Raw genomic sequence first — 19,192 nt, 5'->3', positions numbered from 1 at the left:
ATGACATCGATGCGCCGTCGTCGAGGACCTCCTCCGACGTCATCCAATGTGATAAGTAGGACGCACGACGCCCCTAGCCTCAGTTCCGTTTTTTCCGCGAACGTGTTGCTTCGTGTATCTCAGTTAACGCCTCAACTCTTTGGAGTTCTGTTATTCTCGGTTCTTCGAACCTGTTCGTTTTTGTGAGAAAATCCTTCGTGTGAAGATGTCTTCTATTTCGTCTTCAACCCCGCGTTCGGGCTTCAAGAAGTGCGGGGAGTGTGGGTCCAAGATGTCGGTGACGGACCCGCACGACGCCTGCCTCTGGTGCCTCGGGGAGGCCCACGACACGGATGACTGTATCGACTGCCAGTCGCTCACGTCCAAAGCCTTATGTGAACATAAGAAGAAGTTGTCGGTAGGTCGGGTGTCCAAGCCCCGGAAGTCGAAGTCTGCGGGGCTTTCGACGGATGATTCGAGAGGAGACTCTCTGCGTCATCGTCGGAAGTCTCGTGGGTCTCCTTCTAGGAGTCGGTCTCGCCACTCCTCGGCCTCTTCGAGGCATTCTCGGAAGCGCCGACAGCGGTTGTCTTCCAGGTCCACTTTGGAGGACTCTGCCCAGCACGTCGCTTACCCCACCAGCCATGCGACGGCGGAGGAATGGGCTTCCTTCGGGAAGAAAATGCTGGCGATTCTCGAGTCGCAGGGTACTAAGCCGTCCGCGCCCCCGAGTGGGGTCGGTCGTGAGAGGTCGAGAGACACCGCTCGCAAGAATGGTCGGCACGAGTCACGGGAGAGGTCCCGTTCGGACAAGGGGACTCGTTCTCGACGTACCCGTTCCAGGTCCCGGTCCTCGACGCGTTCGAGACCGTGTGCACCTGTGATGTCTTCGAGGAAGACATCGACGTCTGAGGCGTCAAGGGCGTCGACAGGCTTTCTCGAGGCTCCGGCTCCGAGGAAGTCGTCGAAGCCGTTGACGCTCAGGTCGTCGAAGGACACGCTCGGAGCTCCGGCTTCGAGGACTGTGTCGACGCCGTCGATGCTGGCGGCGCTGCATCTGACGTTGACGCCGATTTACTCGACGCAGATTTACTCAACGTCGAGCCTCTCGGAGCCGATGCCTGTTCTCTCGATGCCCTCGCCGCCTTTCGAGGCCGGGGTGTCGGAGGTACCCTGTGGCACGGGGGAACCCCCTAGGAAGGCTCTGGTTAAGAGCAAGCACTCTCGGGTGCCTTCTTTTCGCCACCTGGAATATATTTCGGAGGTGGATGAGGATTCTGATGGCCTGGTTCCTAGTCAGGTTCCAGATGAAATTGTCTCGGGCCATAGTCAGTTTGACGATTTGAGGCAGTCACTGCATGATGCCAGTGGACTGGACACCTCCCCGGAGGTGGAGTTTTGTAGACCTGAGCCTGGCTCTCATGCCGATTCCTCGTACCGGCGCCTTATGGCTAGGGTTTCCGAGTACTTGGGATGGTCTGCTCCCCCAGGGGAGTTTGTGCAGGATGATCTCACGGACATCCTTGATGTTGGTCCCCCAACTGACCCGGTACTGCCGTTCCATATGGCTTTACAGAGAAGGGTGGCAGCGGCTTGGACTGCTACGGAGAGTCTCCCGGCGGTGGGCAGGTCCTTGACGAGAAAATACCGTCCAGCCAGTAGCGACCCCTGCTACTTGACCAGGCACCCCACTCCGGAGAGTTTAGTGGTACAGGCGGCCACGGCCCCGGCAAAGCAGGCGTCGTACCCTACCATCCCTCCTGATAGGGACGACAAACGTTTTGATGGCTGGGCGAAGAAAGTGTTTTCTTCTGGTGGTATGGCGCTTCAGGCAGCCAACTCCATTTGTGCCTTGTCTCGTTTCACACATACTATGTGGAACTGTGTTGCGTTAGCGGCTAAACATATTCCCGAAGGGGACGAACGGGATGGTTTCCTTGCTATGGTCCAGGATGGTAAGGATGCCATGTGTGAGTCCGTTCAGTCGGGTTTGGACATGGCTGAATGCGTCAGCAGGTCCATGGCGGCGAGCACCGTGATACGCAGGTTTGCGTGGTTGCGGAAGTCAGGGTTTGCTCCTGATGTGCAGTCCCGGCTCCTCAACATGTCCTTTGACGGTGAACACCTTTTTGGCAGCAAGGCTGACGAGAGCCTTGAGAGGTTGCAGACCTCAAAAGCTGCAGCGAAGTCGTTGGGCGCTGCAGTTCGCCAACCTTCACCTTTTCGTCCTAGGGGACAGCAATGGAGGGGTGATTCCTTTCGCTATTACTCGTCCTTCAGTAAAGCGAGAGGAGCTGGCAGTCAAAGAGGCCAATGCAGGGGTACCAGAGGTAGACGACAGGGTACCCGTGGTGCCAAGGCCGCTCGGGCAGTTGCCTCTTTGCCCTCAGGTAACGCCGCAGCCGTTACCACTCAGTCATGAGGCCATGTCCCATGGTTCGCCGGTTGGGGGAAGGCTGGCGCAGCATCTTGTAGAGTGGCGTGCCATTACTTCAGATGTGTGAGTTCTGGAGATCATAACCCACGGCTACTGTCTTCCCTTTCGGCACAGGCTTCGCGACAATCCACCGGGGAACCTCTCTTTGCAGAGTCCGGATCCGCTCCTTGCGCAGGAAATTCAAGCCCTGCTGGAGAAAGGCGCCATAGAACTGGTGCCTGTAGCGGAGAGGAACAAGGGATGGTATTCCCCTTATTTTTTGATTTCGAAGAAAGACGGGGGATTGAGACCCATCATGGACTTGCACGGTTTGAACAAACTCCTCAGGAAGGACAAGTTCAAGATGGTTACTCTCTCTCAAGTCCTCCAGGCCCTTCAGCTTCAGGACTGGTTGGTGTCTCTCGATCTCAAGGATGCTTACTTCCATGTGCCGATCCATCCCAAGCACAAGAAGTACCTGAGGTTCGCGGTTGGCGACTCGCACTTTCAGTTTCGGGTCCTGCCGTTCGGATTGACCCCCGCCCCGAGGGTTTTCACCAAGCTCATGGTGGTGGTGGCAGCGCATCTCAGGCAAGGGGGGATTCACGTCTACCCCTACCTGGACGATTGGTTGATCAGGGGGAGCTCTCCCGAGCAAGTCCTGGATCATCTGTTCGTCACCTGCCACTCCCTTCACAGGCTGGGCTTCTCCCTCAATTTAAAGAAGTCCCATTTGACGCCAACACAGCGGCTCCAGTACATCGGAGCAGTGCTCGACACTTCCCTGGGGCAGTGTTCTCATCCCCAGGTGAGGGCTCTTCACATTCAGCAGATGGTGCACCAGTTTCGGCATGCCCAGACGCTCCCAGCGTTCGAGTTCTTGAGGTTGCTCGGCCTCATAGCATCCTGCATTCTTCTGGTGCCGGAGGCTCGCCTGCGGATGAGATCTTTGCAGTGGGCACTCAAGATGCAATGGTCGCAGTCCTCCGGCAGGATGTCGGACCCGGTTCAGGTGCCGCCCTCGGTCGCCGGGGACCTTCTGTGGTGGGCCGTCGAAGGCAACTTGATGAAGGGGGCTCCATTTTGGCTTCCCTGGCCGGAGGTGACGATCGTGACGGATGCATCCCTCACGGGATGGGGAGCTCATGCCAACGGGCTGACAGTCAGCGGTCGTTGGTCTCCGTCGGAGTCCAGACTCCATATCAATCCGTTGGAGCTGAGGGCCGTCAGGCTAGCCCTGAAAGCTTTTCTGCCGACTGTGCGAGGAAAGAATGTCCTGATCCTGACGGACAACACAGTGGCCATGCACTACCTCAACAAAAAGGGGGGGGCAGGGTCACTTCCTCTGTGCAGGGAGGCGATGCAGCTCGAGTTCTGGGCCATCCAGCAGGAAGTTTCGATCTCGGCAGTTCATCTGGCCGGAGACGAAAACGTGACGGCGGACGCTCTGAGCAGGCAGAGCACGATCTCTCACGAGTGGGAGTTGGCTCAGGAGATTCTCCTGGAGATCTTCGCCCTTTGGGGGACCCCTCAAGTGGATCTCTTCGCCTCCAGTGTCAACCGGAAGTTCGAGAGGTTCTGCTCGCGGGAATTTCCTCCAAAAGGAGCCTTAGGAGACGCGTTCGTGGTGGAGTGGTCATTCCCGCTGCTGTACGCGTTTCCTCCAGTCCCCGTCATCCCGCAAGTGCTGCGGTGGTTACGGAAGTTCGGTTCCCGGATGATCCTCATTGCTCCGGCGTGGGCTCGGAGGACGTGGTACCCGGACCTTCTCGACTTGTCCATCTGCCCTCCACGTCGTATTCTCTAACGAGACGATCTGCTCTCACGGGAGGGGGGTCAGGTTCTCCATCCAGAGGTCAGATCCCTCAACCTTCACGCTTGGCTTCTGAAAGGTTGAGGTATAAGGATTGGGACCTCCCTGAAGACGTGATGGAGGTGTTGCTCTCGGCCCGAAGGCCAGCAACAAAGTCTCTGTACCGTTGCCGTTGGCGTAAGTTCTGCGACTGGTGCAGAGTTCAGAATGTGGATCCTTTTGCATGTGACATCCCCATGGTTCTGTCCTTTTTACTTTCTTTGACCCGCAGGGGCTTGCAAGTGGGTACCATTAAAGGTTACCTGGCGGCGCAGTCCATCTTTAAGTGCTCGTCTGAAGAGTGTTCCTACTTTAAAATCCCTTTAATTTCACAGTTTCTGAAAGGGCTCACTAATGTGTTCCCTCCGTCACCTTTCCTGGTGCCCGGTTGGGATTTGAACCTTGTTCTTAAGTTTCTTATGGGTGCTCCGTTTGAGCCTTTGCATTCTTGTCCTTTGAGGCTGTTAACTCTGAAAACTGTGTTTCTGGTTGCGGTTACTTCCACTCGCAGAGTGAGTGAGTTACAGGCACTTTCAGTTAAGCCACCCTTCACTGTATTTCATAAGGACAGGGTTGTCCTTGGGGTGCGTCCTTCTTTTCTTCCGAAGGTCGTTTCGGAATTTCATTTGGCCCAGAAGGTTGTTGTTCCGGCATTCTATCCTCCTCCGCATTCTGGTAAGGAAGAGGAGAGGCTCCATAGACTTGATCCTAGGAGAGCTTTAAGCTTTTATGTTTCAAGCATGTCCCAGGTCAGAGTGGACGATCAACTCTTTATTGGTTATGCTGGAAAGCGTTCGGGACAGGCTGTGACGAAACAGACTTTGTCTCGCTGGATTATTTTGGCCATCTCGGAGTGTTACCGCTTGGCGGGTAAGGATCCGCCGGCTGGCTTGCGGGCCCATTCTACCAGGGGTATGGCTGCATCTACTGCCCTGCAGAGGGGTGTTCCTATTCGCAACATCTGTGATGCAGCCACCTGGGCTTCTGTACATACATTTGTACGTCACTATTCCCTCGATTCCATCCGGGGACAGGATCTGGCCTTTGGCAAGGCGGTCCTTTGCTCTGCTATTTGATTGGCAATTCTAAATTTTGATTCTAAATTCTTTCCCTCCTCCTTGCCCTGGTACTGCTTTGGGAGTCTGTCATAGATATGGAATACGTCGGAGGACCCAATCCCCTCGAAGAACAAGTTACTTTCTTACCTGGTAACGTTCTTTCGATGGGATGGTCCGACGACGTATTCCATATCGCTCCCTCCCTGCCTTCCCCGCTGCAGAATTTCTTTTGCGATTGCAGCTTACGTTCCGCAAGGCTTTGTGTCTGACTGGCAGTTGACTAATGTCACACGTTCTGGGGGAAAAAACTACAACTGAGGCTACGGGCGTCGTGCGTCCTACTTACACATCGGATGACGTCGGACGTCAGTGGAGGTCCTCGACGATGGCGCATCGACGTCATCGATGCAGGACGCAGACGCCGAAAAAAGTTTCCGAAGCAGCACAGCTGTGTTGATTACCTGTCATAGATATGGAATACGTCGTCAGACCATCCCATCGAAAGAACGTTACCAGGTAAGAAAGTAACTTGTTCTTCTGGCACCACCCTTTTTTCACTCATTTGTTAGGCCAATTCGCCCTACACCATGCTTGCCCTAGGATTGCCCCCAAACCGTGTCTTCCCGCTGCATTGACCGAACATTTTTCTTAGTCGCAGGGGACCCAGGGCGCCTACCATATTCATACCCCATTGACATTTTTTTGAAAATCTACCCACATCCTTAAATCTTCCTTTACGCCTAACTTGAGACAAATCATGTGCCTCCCTTCCCCTCCTGTGGCTGCCGCTAGACAGCATGCAAAGGCCCTTCTGCCGGTATTATTCTGGTTGCAAAGTTCAACCTCCCCAGTAATGTCTGTATCTCCTTCAGACTTGCTTTTTCCTTGCTTACTGTTAGGGAGAATTCTCTGTTTAGGCTGAATTTCCCTACCTAGTGAGTCCCCCAGCAGCTTTGCTGGATTTCTGGGGTTCTTTTTTTCTCCTGCCAAGAGTGAGACTCTTTTACCCTCACTCTTGGACATGTTGAACTGTGTTATCTTGGACAAACCTTGTGTTGAATGGGCTATGGGGTCTTTTACTCCATAGGGCCTCATATATTTTTGTGATGTGGGTTACACAGCACCCTCTGTGCCGTGACCCAGGGGTGTCCTAGGGACTCCCCAACATAGACTCCATACCCTGGGACTGACTACTGTCTCCCAGGGCATGTAAAGTCACAAAAGACTTTGCTAGTCTTGAATCCTGAACAGAACCAGTACAAACCATCATATTGTGGACGTACTGGCTGGGGCAATTCGATTGCCCCAGGGTCTGTTAGTCGAGGGGGCACGTCTCCGTCCCCCCTGATCGAGTTTTGGCTGGTGGCAGTGGAAACTACGTTTTATATTCGACCGCGAATATTTTCCTATGGGATTTCCCATTGTTTTAGGCTAACACATTTAATTATTTATTTACGGTAGCCTTAAACATACCGCCGGGTTATATATTTATTTTTATAACTCCGGTTGGGACTTTTTGCCAAAACTTGATGCTAAAATGGCGTTGGTGTTCGCCTCTGTAACTCTGACCCAAAGTGGAGCCCTTTGTTCCACTTTTGGCGGGCTTCTCCACAGAAGCCCTCCAAAGTGGTGCCACTCTGTCTGGGGTACTTAGGAGGGGTGGAGGGGGATTTAGGCACCCTGGACTGAGTTACCTTGGTAACTCAAGTCGCACTCCGTCCTGATTGGCCCCAGTGGTGAGCCGGTCGGCTCACCACTTAGCATGTTTGAGTGACAGCTAGGCTGGGTGAATGGGGGTTTGCTGCATAAAAGCAGGGCTTTGGGGACTGGAACTTCAGAAGTCGCCACAGGACCAAGAATCCGACGAGGGAAGAGCTGAGCCGACCTGCTTCGACGACACCACCCGGTGGAGCCCTGCTGAACCGTCTCACCACTTTTCCCGACGACCGAGGAGAACTCTTAACGGAGTGGCTCCTTCCCTTTACTGGTGGGGACAACCAGTTTTCGCCTTCTTTTCGCTTCTCGAGGTATCTCGTGGCCGCCTTGCCAGTGCCAAGCACCCCGGCAACCGGAACCCCACCACTTTTACCTCAAACCACGAAAGTCGGTACAACCCTTTAACCGGAGGACTCCGCGGCTGGTTTCTTCCCGGGCAGTGCAACGACCTTCTTCTTCTGCTCTTCAGCGAGAACTTCTTCTCCCCTGACCGACGTCGAGCCTTGCTGCCACTGCCTGGAACAACTGCCACCGCTGGAGGATCCTTTCCGCTTAAGGTACCGTGTTCCGCCTGGCTTCCCTTGCTACCGACTGTACGGGGTAGATTTAGCCCCCGGCTTTCGACCCTGGGAGTGCCTGGGACACCCTGGCTAAACTTTCTAAACCACTCTAAACTCTTTCTACTCCTTGCAAGACTTTGAATCCCTAATAACAGTGTGATCTTGGGCACATTTTCGCTCCGGCTACTCTAAGAGTGGGCCCTGCCTAGTGACTTTTTGCTCACCTGTGCTTCTTTGAACCTATTGCAAGTGTTCTGGATCTTAGAGTGGTGTGTTTAACCCATTCCTGCTTTTTCTCTCCCTTTCTTGGAAACTACTAGAGTGTCATCTAACGTTAAGCACTCACCTCTGTTTTAATTAAGTGGTGTTAACCTAGAGTTGTCTAGTTAGGAGAAAGGATTGAATCTACTTTCGTTATAACTGTGTTTGAAGTGTTTACTATACTTTGCTAGAGTGTTTTCAACTTATGTGTGTTTAATAAATAACTATATACTTTTGAAACCAAGCTCTGGTCAGTGTTTGCTTGTGCTATTGTGTCTGGGTACATATTGTGTATACTCTGCATACTGCCTAACTCTTCTTGAGAGAAGTCTGACTGCTCAGCCACAGCTACCAGGTAAATCTGGGTGGTGCAGACTGCTACCAAAGGGGTTTACTGCTCTACCTGTAGTCTTAAATCTTTTGCAGTGTTCCCCAAGGGAACTGCACAGGTTTCTGCCTAACACTTACCACGGACATAATGCTCTCGTAGAATGCTGTGACTTTCTCTGCTGGTAGTGTGGTTACCCCTTCTACCGTGTCTATTTCAATACCGAGATATGTCAGTCGTGTGCAGGATCCTCTGTTTTTTCCCCCACCTGTGGCACCCCAAGTTCCACGCACAATTCGGTGAAGCCCACTAGGAGCCTCTTACATGTGTTCGACCCTGCCTCGCCTACAAATAAGAAGTCATCGAGGTAATGCATTCTACCCCTCCCGCCCCATGTATTAGTTCAGACAGTATCCATTCCAGGCAAGAGCTGAACGCTTCAAAGTAGGCGCATGATATTGCGCAGCTAATGGTCATGCATCTATCGAAAGCTTTCGCGATGCACTGGGATAAGTCGGAATGTCTCTTTTTTAGGCACGACTCCAAGCGGTGAGATGATTGTTTTTTAATGGGGGTTCGCTGAATGGGGCCACCACCCTCCCCATGACCAGTTCTTTCTTGATCTTCTCGGTTACAACCTCTGGGTGTTCGTTTGCTAACTTTAGGTTTCTTGACCGTAATTCTTGCAGTGGCCTCCATAAGGTATTTTAAATCCTGTCAGGAAACCCAATGCTAACACGTCCCTCGGAGACACCCGGGGGTACCTAGCCAGCCACCCTAACAGCTTTTCCATCTTGATTGGGGATGGTCCTTTAACCAACAGGTCGGCTTGCGACAGGCTGGACCTTTTGTTCCATATTCGCTCCTCTCCCGCCCCCTTGAATTTGCTACAAGTCAATTTACCATGCCCTGTGGTTTGCAGTCCCGCCACTAGTCGTGTTGTGGATGACTCCGGGCAGCTGTCATTCCGGCTAGCTATTCCCCCTGATGAAGGAAGACAAATCTGTTAATAAACTGTTTATTCGTGGAGACATAATGGAAACAAGCATTTATTCTTTTACCACAACTATAACAACATATAGTTTTTTTTGTTTTTTTTGTTTTTTTGGCACTACTCTCCACATGTGTGTGTCCCAAAACTATTAGCGACATGCCCTGTTCCTTTAACTCGTACTGCCTCTGCTTATTATTGGGACGCCCCCTCAGTTCCTGGGACCACCGGGCGTCTGATCCTTTCTCTCGTTCCCCACTCCTCTGCTACATGTTTTTCTGTTATGTCCTTCCATTCCACAGTTGGCACACACACATGCATGAATCGACATGAATGCCCGAATGTGCAATGGCCATCATTGAAATGTCTGCATTTGGAGACCTCCAAGTACCTTGCGCTCCTCTCCCCTCTGAATTCATCGTGCTCCCTCTACCCGCACCTTGAGTGCTTTGTGCCCCATGTATACTGTATCCCGCCAGTCCTCCCGTACCTTGCCTCATGTGACTCCCAGTGTTTCAGGAAGGGGAAGGCTGTTCGGCCATACCTTGCCTGTTATGCCCTCCCGCTCCCGACATGCTTCTAATCTTCTCGGTTGTCCTCTCGCTTCCCTGTGTTCATTTTTGGCTCTATGACCTCTGTCCCTACCCTTAGGTCGAACCACTCCTCGACTAGCTTGTGTTCCCACTGCAGGCTAGCATCAGTGTACAGATACGTGGGGGTAGAGTCAAAGGCTTCCCAAGCCAATAGCGTGACAGGAGGTCGCTATAGCCTTGCAAAAGGAGCTAGATAACTGCTAACTCAGAACAAAGAATCACCGTGGATGAATAAAACATTATAAATTTATTAAACAGGAAGACATTTTTGTGCCATAATCTGGCATATATGCATACATTAAATCTGCATTGTGAAGGATTAGTATACAGTGGTGACAGTCTATTTTATGTGTTGTTTTATATCACAACGCATTGACGTTGTCGACACTTAAGTTTGTGTTTCTGGTTCGGTTGATAGCTGACAAGGGCAGAAGCTGATAGAGATGGAAAAGCGCTGCACTGAGAATACCGAACTGTCTTCAGGACTTGGAGGTCGAGTTCAGACCGGATGAATGAGTGAGATGTCGTCCTATGGTAAAAGAGGCGTGTGGACGTTGATAGGCGCCATGGCTGTTTGAGTGAATAGCGGCTGCTGGAGTTAGCGGCCGGGGGGGGACGATCTGCAAATGTCAGAGGCCCCAGTCTGTACGTGAGACAGGAAAAAGAGCTGTGTCACTGCTGTCGGTTGCGCATCAGTGGCCATACGCAACTTGAATCTCTGGTCCCTCAGTAGCCACCCTGAGCACCTAAACAGTATGTACTCCTCTGCAATATAATTCCTCTACTCGTAGAGAGCTCGCCCTTGTTTTGGACATTTTTCAATCATGACATGCGCAAGAATCTTAAACGTCTCTAGCCAGCTCCCTATGTTCTCTGCAGGTCTTACCCGCTTCCTCACTTTTACCATTTCGTTCCGTCTGCTGGTTTGCAAAGTGTCGCACCCTTTTGTCTCATGCTCCAGTAGTGAGAATATGTCAATAAATGACCTGTTCCAGATTTGTTCTTTCACCCCCAAGGGTATGTGCCAACTAACAAAGTTGGTATCAGCCCGGATTGGTGGCAATCCCACCTGATCCCCCTTCTCCCCCAGCTAAAGGCCTGATGGTTGCTGTTGTCCCATTATGCAGTCCCAATGTGCTGGTGCCCCCTCGTCCTAACTTGCTGCTCCTCCTGTCTGCTTTCTCTGGTGCCTTAATGTGACCCCAGACTACTCCCGCCTTCAGGCCTTCAGTACCGACTGCGTTGTCACTTGCTGGTGCAGAAGCTTAGCCCCCTTGGCTAGTTTCCGCGCCTTTGTTTTTATTTCTTGCTTTTCTTTTAAGCCCTGGACGCACTCGCCCAATAACCGTTGCTTGATATCCACTTGTGGCCCGTGAGCTTGGGTGCAGCACTGGCTGCTCCATTGTATACGATTCCTTCCTGCTTGTCCCGGGAAGGCCCCCACTTAGGGTAGTTGTGTCGCTCGTAATATCTGCCCGCTCAATGATTGCAGTTGCTACAGCAATTTCAACCTCCAAGTCTTTCTTGGTTTTTCGCCCCTTCTGTCCAGTGTTAGTTTTGCAGAGCCTTTTCTTGGAGCCTTACAACTCCATGCTGCCTACTGATTCCTGCAATCCTGTGCTCAGACTCGATCTATCCCTTTTTAGATCTCTGAGCTGCGCCTTGCTTGTTGTGGTGGGCTGGAGGCCCCCCATCTGGGCCATCGCCACCCGCCCAACCCTTAATTTTCGCCAAAGCCTGACGTTTCTGCCATAATATCTTGTCTGGCCCCATCGGTGATGCACTTGTTGATGGTTGGACCTCAATTAATACATCCTCTATTTGGGTGTCCTCGATCATTTCCATACATGGACTTCCTTCATCATACATATCGGTCATTATTACTCTCTTGCCCTTAATTCTGTCTCCTCTTTGGTATTCCTGTACCGATCTCCTTAGCACTTTTCGTCCTGTGTTGCTCTTCACTTTGACCCAGTTCCTTATTGTCTTCAAACTTTCTCCTACTCTCCTTCTCTGGACGCTGGATGTACCAAACTCACGTACGCCTTCCCTCTTGATGGACTGGAACACAGGCACCTCTGAACTGTATTTATTCCCTCTTGAGTAGCTGGAAATGAGGCTGCTTTACCCATCTTAAAGTGCTTATAAGCACATAATAGGGGATGGGCTACCTCTATCCCCCCACCATACGTCCCTTTTCGCACCTTGGTGTTCCCTCCCTCCCTTCTTCCTACTTCCTGGGACTGGTGCCAGCTAGTCTGTGGAGGCCCCCCCCCCCCCAGCTTCAGCAAGGATCCTATTGTTGGACGGGATGGGTTACATAGGCCCCAGGGAGGCCTGCTGGGTGAAGCGGCTACGGCAGCGTACACCACAGGCCTCCCTTCGCTCGGTGCATCCCCTGGCTTAATGACAATTGAGGAAGCAGCCTGCCGAAATAATTAAAAACATAATCCCCTTACATTATTGCAGACCAAATTTAAAGACACATTATCACATATGAAAATCGTATTTGATTGAAATGGGGATTTGTTTGATAGCACAAGAGAGAGCTTTCAAAGGTGATCTGATCCGCCCTCCAACCCCCCGTTGCATTTTCCCAAAGTTCATTGAGAGATCTTGTCCGAAACTTTGCAGTGTTTGTAAAGCTCTTAGTGCTTTGAAGAATACCGATTAAGTCTACATAGAATAAGTATTGTTCCTTAACTGAAAAGTGAAAAATGTTTTGTGTCCTTCATATACTACTAGCCGTGTGTCTTTGTCCCAGATTATACAATGTTACGAAGCATTATTGTAAATACCTTATTTTTTTCCCTTTCTAAAAGTTCAACTATTGTGTGGACGTGGAATGGCTCGTAAATCAGTATCCAAAGGAATTCAGGTACTTTTTTTTTTTACTATTGATGATACCGTAGTCATTGTCACTGCTGTGCGTTTGTTGCTTTACTTGCACACAACTCTTTTGATTTCCTGCTGTCTCAGTCTTTGGGCCTGATTCACAGAAGTGTTTTATAATGGCGCAATACCATAGGAAAACGTTCTGTGAATCAGGCCCTTTGTGTGTTTGTGTCCCTCTCTCTCGGCCTATCACTTTTCCTTCTCCTCTCTGACTCAATAATTCACTCGGCCATAATGCCTCTTCAAGCACACACATGAACATAAATGCACACAGACCTTCGAGGATACTCGCTTGCAATCATTCATAACAAGTGCGGCACACACAGATTCACACAACATCTTTGACACACGTAGTATGCATTTATAGAATTACTCTCAAATGCACATATTTAAGCACCGACTGAGATTTTGGACGATCATGATGTATGTCTGTTAATTTTAATTTGTCGCTCGTCTACACTGGAGGCATAGACTTTCATTCTAGTTTGTGCAGATAACCTGGAAATGCTTGCCCAGGTCTTAAGTGCATCAACATGTTCTGCAATTTGCTGTATGTTCTGGCTTTGCACGCATGCCAACGCATCCAAAGACACCTAGTCAAGTTTGCAGAATCAGTGCAGTTACTTAGATTGTGCTCAGTTTTGCTGAACAAACAAAAACCTGGCACCCACCATGCAACAATGGCAAATGCATATCTCCTCTATTCAGGAATCCTTCTTTTTCACTATGTGTGCCATTCAAGGACATGGGTTAGCTCAGTGGCAGAGGCAGCTTTTGGTGTTTGAGTAGGCAGGTGGGTGGCTCATCAGGAGACATTGGTATTGTAAAAAATAGAAGTCAATGACAACAGCCGAATATTTCTAGTGGAGGCGCTTTGACATCTCCCACACATGAGTGCAGGTGATCGACTGTGGCGAGCAAGCTCTAACTGATGTACAGGGCTTTGAGGAGGGTGATATCTCCCCCTTCGCATCGAGAAATGTTTCAAATAGTATGTTGATATGGTGCATTTTGCATTGTATTTATTTTAAGAAAGGCCATTCAATTTACCATTGGTTCTCTAGGGTATGATTGAAAACATTCAGTAGATGCCATGTCACCAACAGTACATGGGCTTTTTACAAAATGTTCAAGATGCCTATGTTCACAACATATGCCAGCATTGCCATTGTACGTCACTTCAGTGCAGCTGCACCCACAATATATGCCAGCATTGCCACTCTAAATAATGTCACAAAGCTGTACCCATAGTATATGCTACTATTCCCAGTGTTAACTAGTTTGATGTTGCAGCCACAATCTTTGCCAGTATCGTCACTGTGAATCACTTTCATGATACTGCATTCACATTCTTCTCCAGTATATCACTGTAATTCACTTTCATGAAGCTGTGGTCACAATCTTCGGCAGTATGATCAATATAAACCACATTCATGAACTGCACATAAAATGTGTCCCAGTTTGATCACTATAAATCACTTTAACAAAGCTGTGCCCACAATCCAGGCTAGTATGGCCACTGTAATTCACTTTCATGAAGTTGCAGCCAAAATCTCTGCTAAAAATAGTGGATCATTCTCACGTGTCTGGTGAGAACAAAACTAAGGGCATACCGAACTTTGGCTTCAAGTAAGCATTCAGCTGAATTTCAACTGGAAAAATAGCTATTTGGCTACGGCTGAATTATTTCATGCTATTTGGCTCCAGCCGAATACTTTGCCTTCTTGTTTTAATGCAGTATAACAACTCAGAGAGGCAACTATGAAAGGCAATTATGAAAGGCAGATTGCAAGAGAGAATGGAGTTAAACGTCTGAAAGCATCCCTGATTAAAAATAAGACTATTTCGCGTATGTTTGAGTATTGGAGAGAAGGAGCGGTGAGGATGATTGAGAAGCAAGCATGGTTTGTTCCTATGGGAATTGTCTATGGAGAAATTTGAATTCATAAAAGGTAGTGCAGCCCATCAGGGCTGAGGTAGTCAGTGACATTTCAGGCACGAGTGGCATGTCCTCATTTAAGAGTCCTTGGAGAAACTACATGCTGGCAAGTCTCTCCAGTTTCCCTGTGTGCCAGTCTGGCAGAGCGAATATAGCGAGATATTTGTGAGGACTCGTGTTGGTCAAATTAGTAGGGCGGGATGAATGTTTGGGAATCAGAAGAGTTCCCAACAGGCAGGCTGCCTCTTCTATGTCTGGGGTGAGTAGGGGTTCTCCTTACCCAAAACACGACAGGCCTTCTGCCACATTATCATACCTAGTCTAAGCAACAGACGGGGCTTGGAGTCGCGTGATACCGTGGTCCACACCGTTTGCTTTAAAAAATAATCGGGTGCATGCCGGGTGTAATAACTGTGTCATGGGTCTGTTCGTCTGACAGCCAGTACGTGGTAAACTGTAGCTGGCACGCCACTAAATAGCCCTCAAAATCTAGCACTTTTATCCCCCCTTGCTCTTATGGTCTCTTTAATTTCTCTAGCAACATTCTACATCTCGAGTTGTGCCACAGGAAGCTCTCGCAAGTGGTATTCAATGTCCTGAAAAAGGTTTTGGGTATATTATATGGGACGTTCGTGAAGTAATGGAGTAGCCTTGGAAACACTACCATTTTCAACAGCGCGGCCTTTCCCATTAATGAAAGCAGCAGCTTGGACTCAATGGGAATGGAGAGGCTGAATGCAACGGCACCATTTGTGAATGGTGCTGGTGCATCTAACATGGTCTGCTGCTCGTGGGTGCCGGTACCCCGCCAGGTCAGACCCAGAAAGGCACCCGCGAGCAGACCTTGTAGTTTGCTGGTCCGGTAACAATGGTACCGGCAAGCTTACCAGTACTGTTGATACCGGACCGGCAAGCTTGTAATGAGGCCCATTATTTAGGATTGATTTACCACAGGATTGAACCACATGAGGTCCGAAGGGGTCGAGCACATTCTGGCTGAAAACCGGGGTGATCACCGAAATGGAGCCTGAAATACTCAGTAAAGTTCAACGTGCCCTGGCGGACCGTGCTTGTTGAGTCGCTGAGACTGCTGTGAAGGCATGCTATGTGGGCGTGTCTATCTACAGCTTTGTGCCGCTGAAGTCTGAATAGAAGAGTGGGAGGCCTGATATGAGACTGACCATGGGGAAGAGGACCGCCCACAGCCGCACCACCCTATTGAAGGGGGTTTGGCGAATGCTGCAGGCGGGCCGCACCCCCACTTTGCACTGGTGGGAGAGGAAAGAGGCGCTGGACAGTGGCCTGGATGACCTGAGCTGACATGACGGGTGGAGAGAGGAGCTTGAGGACCCTTTCGCCCCCACAACTCTACGCACCAGGCAGTGGGCGTGGACGCTGCCGGGCTCTGGGTATTGCTGAGCCGACAAGCGATCTGTCAGAGCTTTACACCGTGTGGGGTTGTTAGCCGCAGCTCTCCCCCACAAGAGAACCAACTGAGGGAGCATTGGAACCCACAGGGAACGCAGACACGTGAAGTCCGCTCGATTGGAGCAGGCATCCCCATTGCAGGTACAGAAGTCAGCCGGAGAGGAGCGGGCAGACTGCAAGAGGCATATAAACCCCTGGGACCTGGGCCACTCTGCGGACCTGTGAAACGCTGATCCCACTTGGGAGGGATATAAGCCTATTAACTAACTGCGTTGGTCTGCTGACACCACACCACCATACTGTGGTCTCGCCGACTGCAGAACCTGACGGAGCACGGCACCTGCACCCTCCCCCCCAGTCCACCCCAAGGGGGTTGGGCAATGATTGCAAGGGAAACAAACTCAGGACCATACTGCGCTTGCCAAAGAGCACGCATCTGGGAGCTTGCTGGATGGACCGCTCCCTCTCCCTTCGGAGACTAACCCCTGCTGGCCCTCACCTGCAAATACTGCTGCAGGGTCCCCCACTGAGTCCCCCTCATAATACCGCAGGAAATCGGGTGCATTACACCGAAGCCCTGGGCCTGACCCTAGGCACGGGTTGAGGATGGGAGCCCATATTTGCCACGAGCGGAAGTGGTGAACTGCTTGCATGCCCGCAGCACTTTTACCTACATTTTAAAGACACGTTAACAGGTGAAGCACTGTGATACGGGCAAGTGAGGTGCTGTAAACAACACAGAGATCGGAAACGGTTATCCTAGTTAGTTTCTGTTCCTTTTCCCACACCTGCGCTGGTGGCTGTCTCCCTCTGATTGGAGACAAGACCCTTGTGGGGGGCCGATGCAGACAAATTGGCACACCTGACACCCTATATGAGCCCTGGCTGCAGCCTGAAGTGGAGGGCAGAGACGGGCGCCCTATCTGGATCTTCCCTACCTACAACTCAATAATAAAGGGCACTCAGGCTGTACCACGCGGTTCGTCCAACGACTAGGCTGGTGGACCAAGGCACGCTCCCTACGCGGGCGGCAGGCTGACACAGCAGAGAACACTGTCAGACAAGGCGAGCTCCCTGCACCTACCTACACTAGTGGTAATGTATAATGCCTAAAGGAGTGCCCCCAAAGAAGAAGAGTGGCACAATGGACAAATTTACTAAGCCAGCCGCCAAGCTACCAGAGACTGGCAGTGAAGAGGCAAGTGGTCAAGATCTCCCAACGACAGCCCCGGCATCATCACCTGTAGACCTGCAGTGAGTCATGACCATCATGCAACAAGTGTTTGCTTCCATCAACGACAAGCTTGACGGCATCAATATCAATGTCAATACGATCCGAGCCCAACAAGAGAAAGCAACACAACGTATCACAGAGACTAAAACGCGGATTAGCACTCCGGAGAATGCGATGGAGGCATTGCAGGGCACACTGACAACTAAAGATCTAGGCACCATCAGGTTGAAGTGCAAAGACCTCAAAGCAAGATCGCGCTGGAACAGTGTCCGTATCATAGGGATACCGAAGGATGCCCTGAAGGGCCCCATGGAGCAGGCCGTGGAGGAACTACTGAAAGACCTGTTGGGGGCCCAGGCTGGTCACAAATGTTTGTTGTGCAAAGAGCGCATAGAACATTGGCGGCAAGACCCAAACCAGGCGTGCTTCCCCCAGCCAATAATTGCACGACTGATGAACTATAGGGACAGGGACTTGGTATTGAAGACCGCTAGGGAGAAACAGGAACTGAAAATGGGTTCCAGCGTGATTTGCATTTTTCCTGATTACACAATAGCAGTACAACAAGAGAGGCGCACTTTTGTCGGGGTCAAGAAGTTACTGAGAGAGTGCAAAATATCCTATGCTATGCTATAGCATACAGTTTAAAAACAGAAACTTACTTTTTCTGTTCCCGGAAGAGTCCGCATAATTTGTGGAAACCAATATCCCTCTGCCGGAGAAGCACTTCCCCAAAGGTGGGGAATGACTCTGAGCAATCCACCTCTGAAGGTTTGAATGTATTGAGTGCACTGCCCCGCGATTGATGACTTATGTAAAATGTCTTTAATGGATAGAGTGATATTGAGCAAACGGAAGAAATGTTATCTGTAGGTGGGAATTTGGGTGAGGTTCTTAGAGTTGATATGATTACTGGACTAGTGTTCTTCCATGTGTGCCTGTGTATGTGTAAACTATTGTACTATTTTAAAATTAATAAACATCTCAATACAAAAAAAAGTGCAGCCCTATAGGCAAACATACATTGGCATATGCTTTTGTCTGTCAAATTTGATAGTAGTACCTAGAAACCTATGGAAGCATGCCTCCAAATGATTTATCTAAAGCATGCACAGAAACAACGTTATGATCAATGAAACATTTACCTTGTTTTTAAAATATGCATTTTAACCATACCAGGATCAATTGCAATCACTAGTACATATGAATCAAGGCTTTGAGAGAAAGTGCTGTCTGCATGTTGATTACAATTCACTTTGTGTTTATTGTGTTTTTATATATTGGTGTGTAGCTACGTGTTTGTTTATCAAGATTTAATTTTGCTGTTACCTTGATTTTGTATAGTTGTTTCCTATTTAGCTCTAAAGCAATGTTGACCATTAGTGTTTGTTGTGGCTATAACTAAAGACAACATGTTTTAGAGAAGGGCACCTGCTACCTTTTTTGTATTTTTTAATGCTGTCATTGAATATTTTAAGAGTATGTTGCGTTATTAGATGCATTATAAAAACACTAGATCTTGTGTGAACAGGCCTGACAGATACCTTTGAATTTTAAAGATTTAAAAAGCAAGATAATATACAAATAATCCAGATGCAACATACCTTCTAGTTTTATAGTCTCGATGCCCTGGTAACTTGTTTTGTAGAGCTGTCCTTCTCGTAAAGGTGTTTAATATAATTCAACTTGGAAAACGTGGTCCATAATCAAATACTAAATTCCACCACAGTGGAACCACATACAACACTACTGCATCTGAAATTAAGTAGTTCTTGTTTTTTGGGTCATTTCATAAACTCAGAAACCAATTATATGCCTATAAAGAGTCCTCCAAATTATAGCAGGCAAGGGAACTCTGGTGCAGAAAGGGTACATGATTTGCCCAGGATTACACTGTAGGGTCAAGTGTGGGACTTAGTATTTTTTGAAATAGTAGTACAAA

At 49.7% G+C, this 19,192-nt stretch overlaps 1 protein-coding gene across 2 annotated transcripts in view; it reads left to right on the top strand.

Annotated features, from left to right (window-relative positions):
• TDP1 (tyrosyl-DNA phosphodiesterase 1) overlaps positions 1 to 19,192 on the top strand; it is a 1,670,976-nt gene that overhangs the window by 144,409 nt on the left and 1,507,375 nt on the right. For both annotated transcript variants that reach the window (XM_069637461.1, XM_069637460.1), the window contains exon 4: positions 12,577 to 12,632. In XM_069637461.1, the coding sequence (XP_069493562.1) occupies positions 12,577 to 12,632 (56 nt within the window). The remainder of the gene's footprint in view (positions 1 to 12,576; positions 12,633 to 19,192) is intronic.

The sequence above is a fragment of the Ambystoma mexicanum genome, chromosome 14, assembly GCF_040938575.1.
Source record: "Ambystoma mexicanum isolate Mex_15411 chromosome 14, UKY_AmexF1_1, whole genome shotgun sequence".
Classification (NCBI taxonomy): Eukaryota; Metazoa; Chordata; class Amphibia; order Caudata; family Ambystomatidae; genus Ambystoma; species Ambystoma mexicanum.
This window is presented reverse-complemented; position numbering and strand designations above follow the sequence as displayed.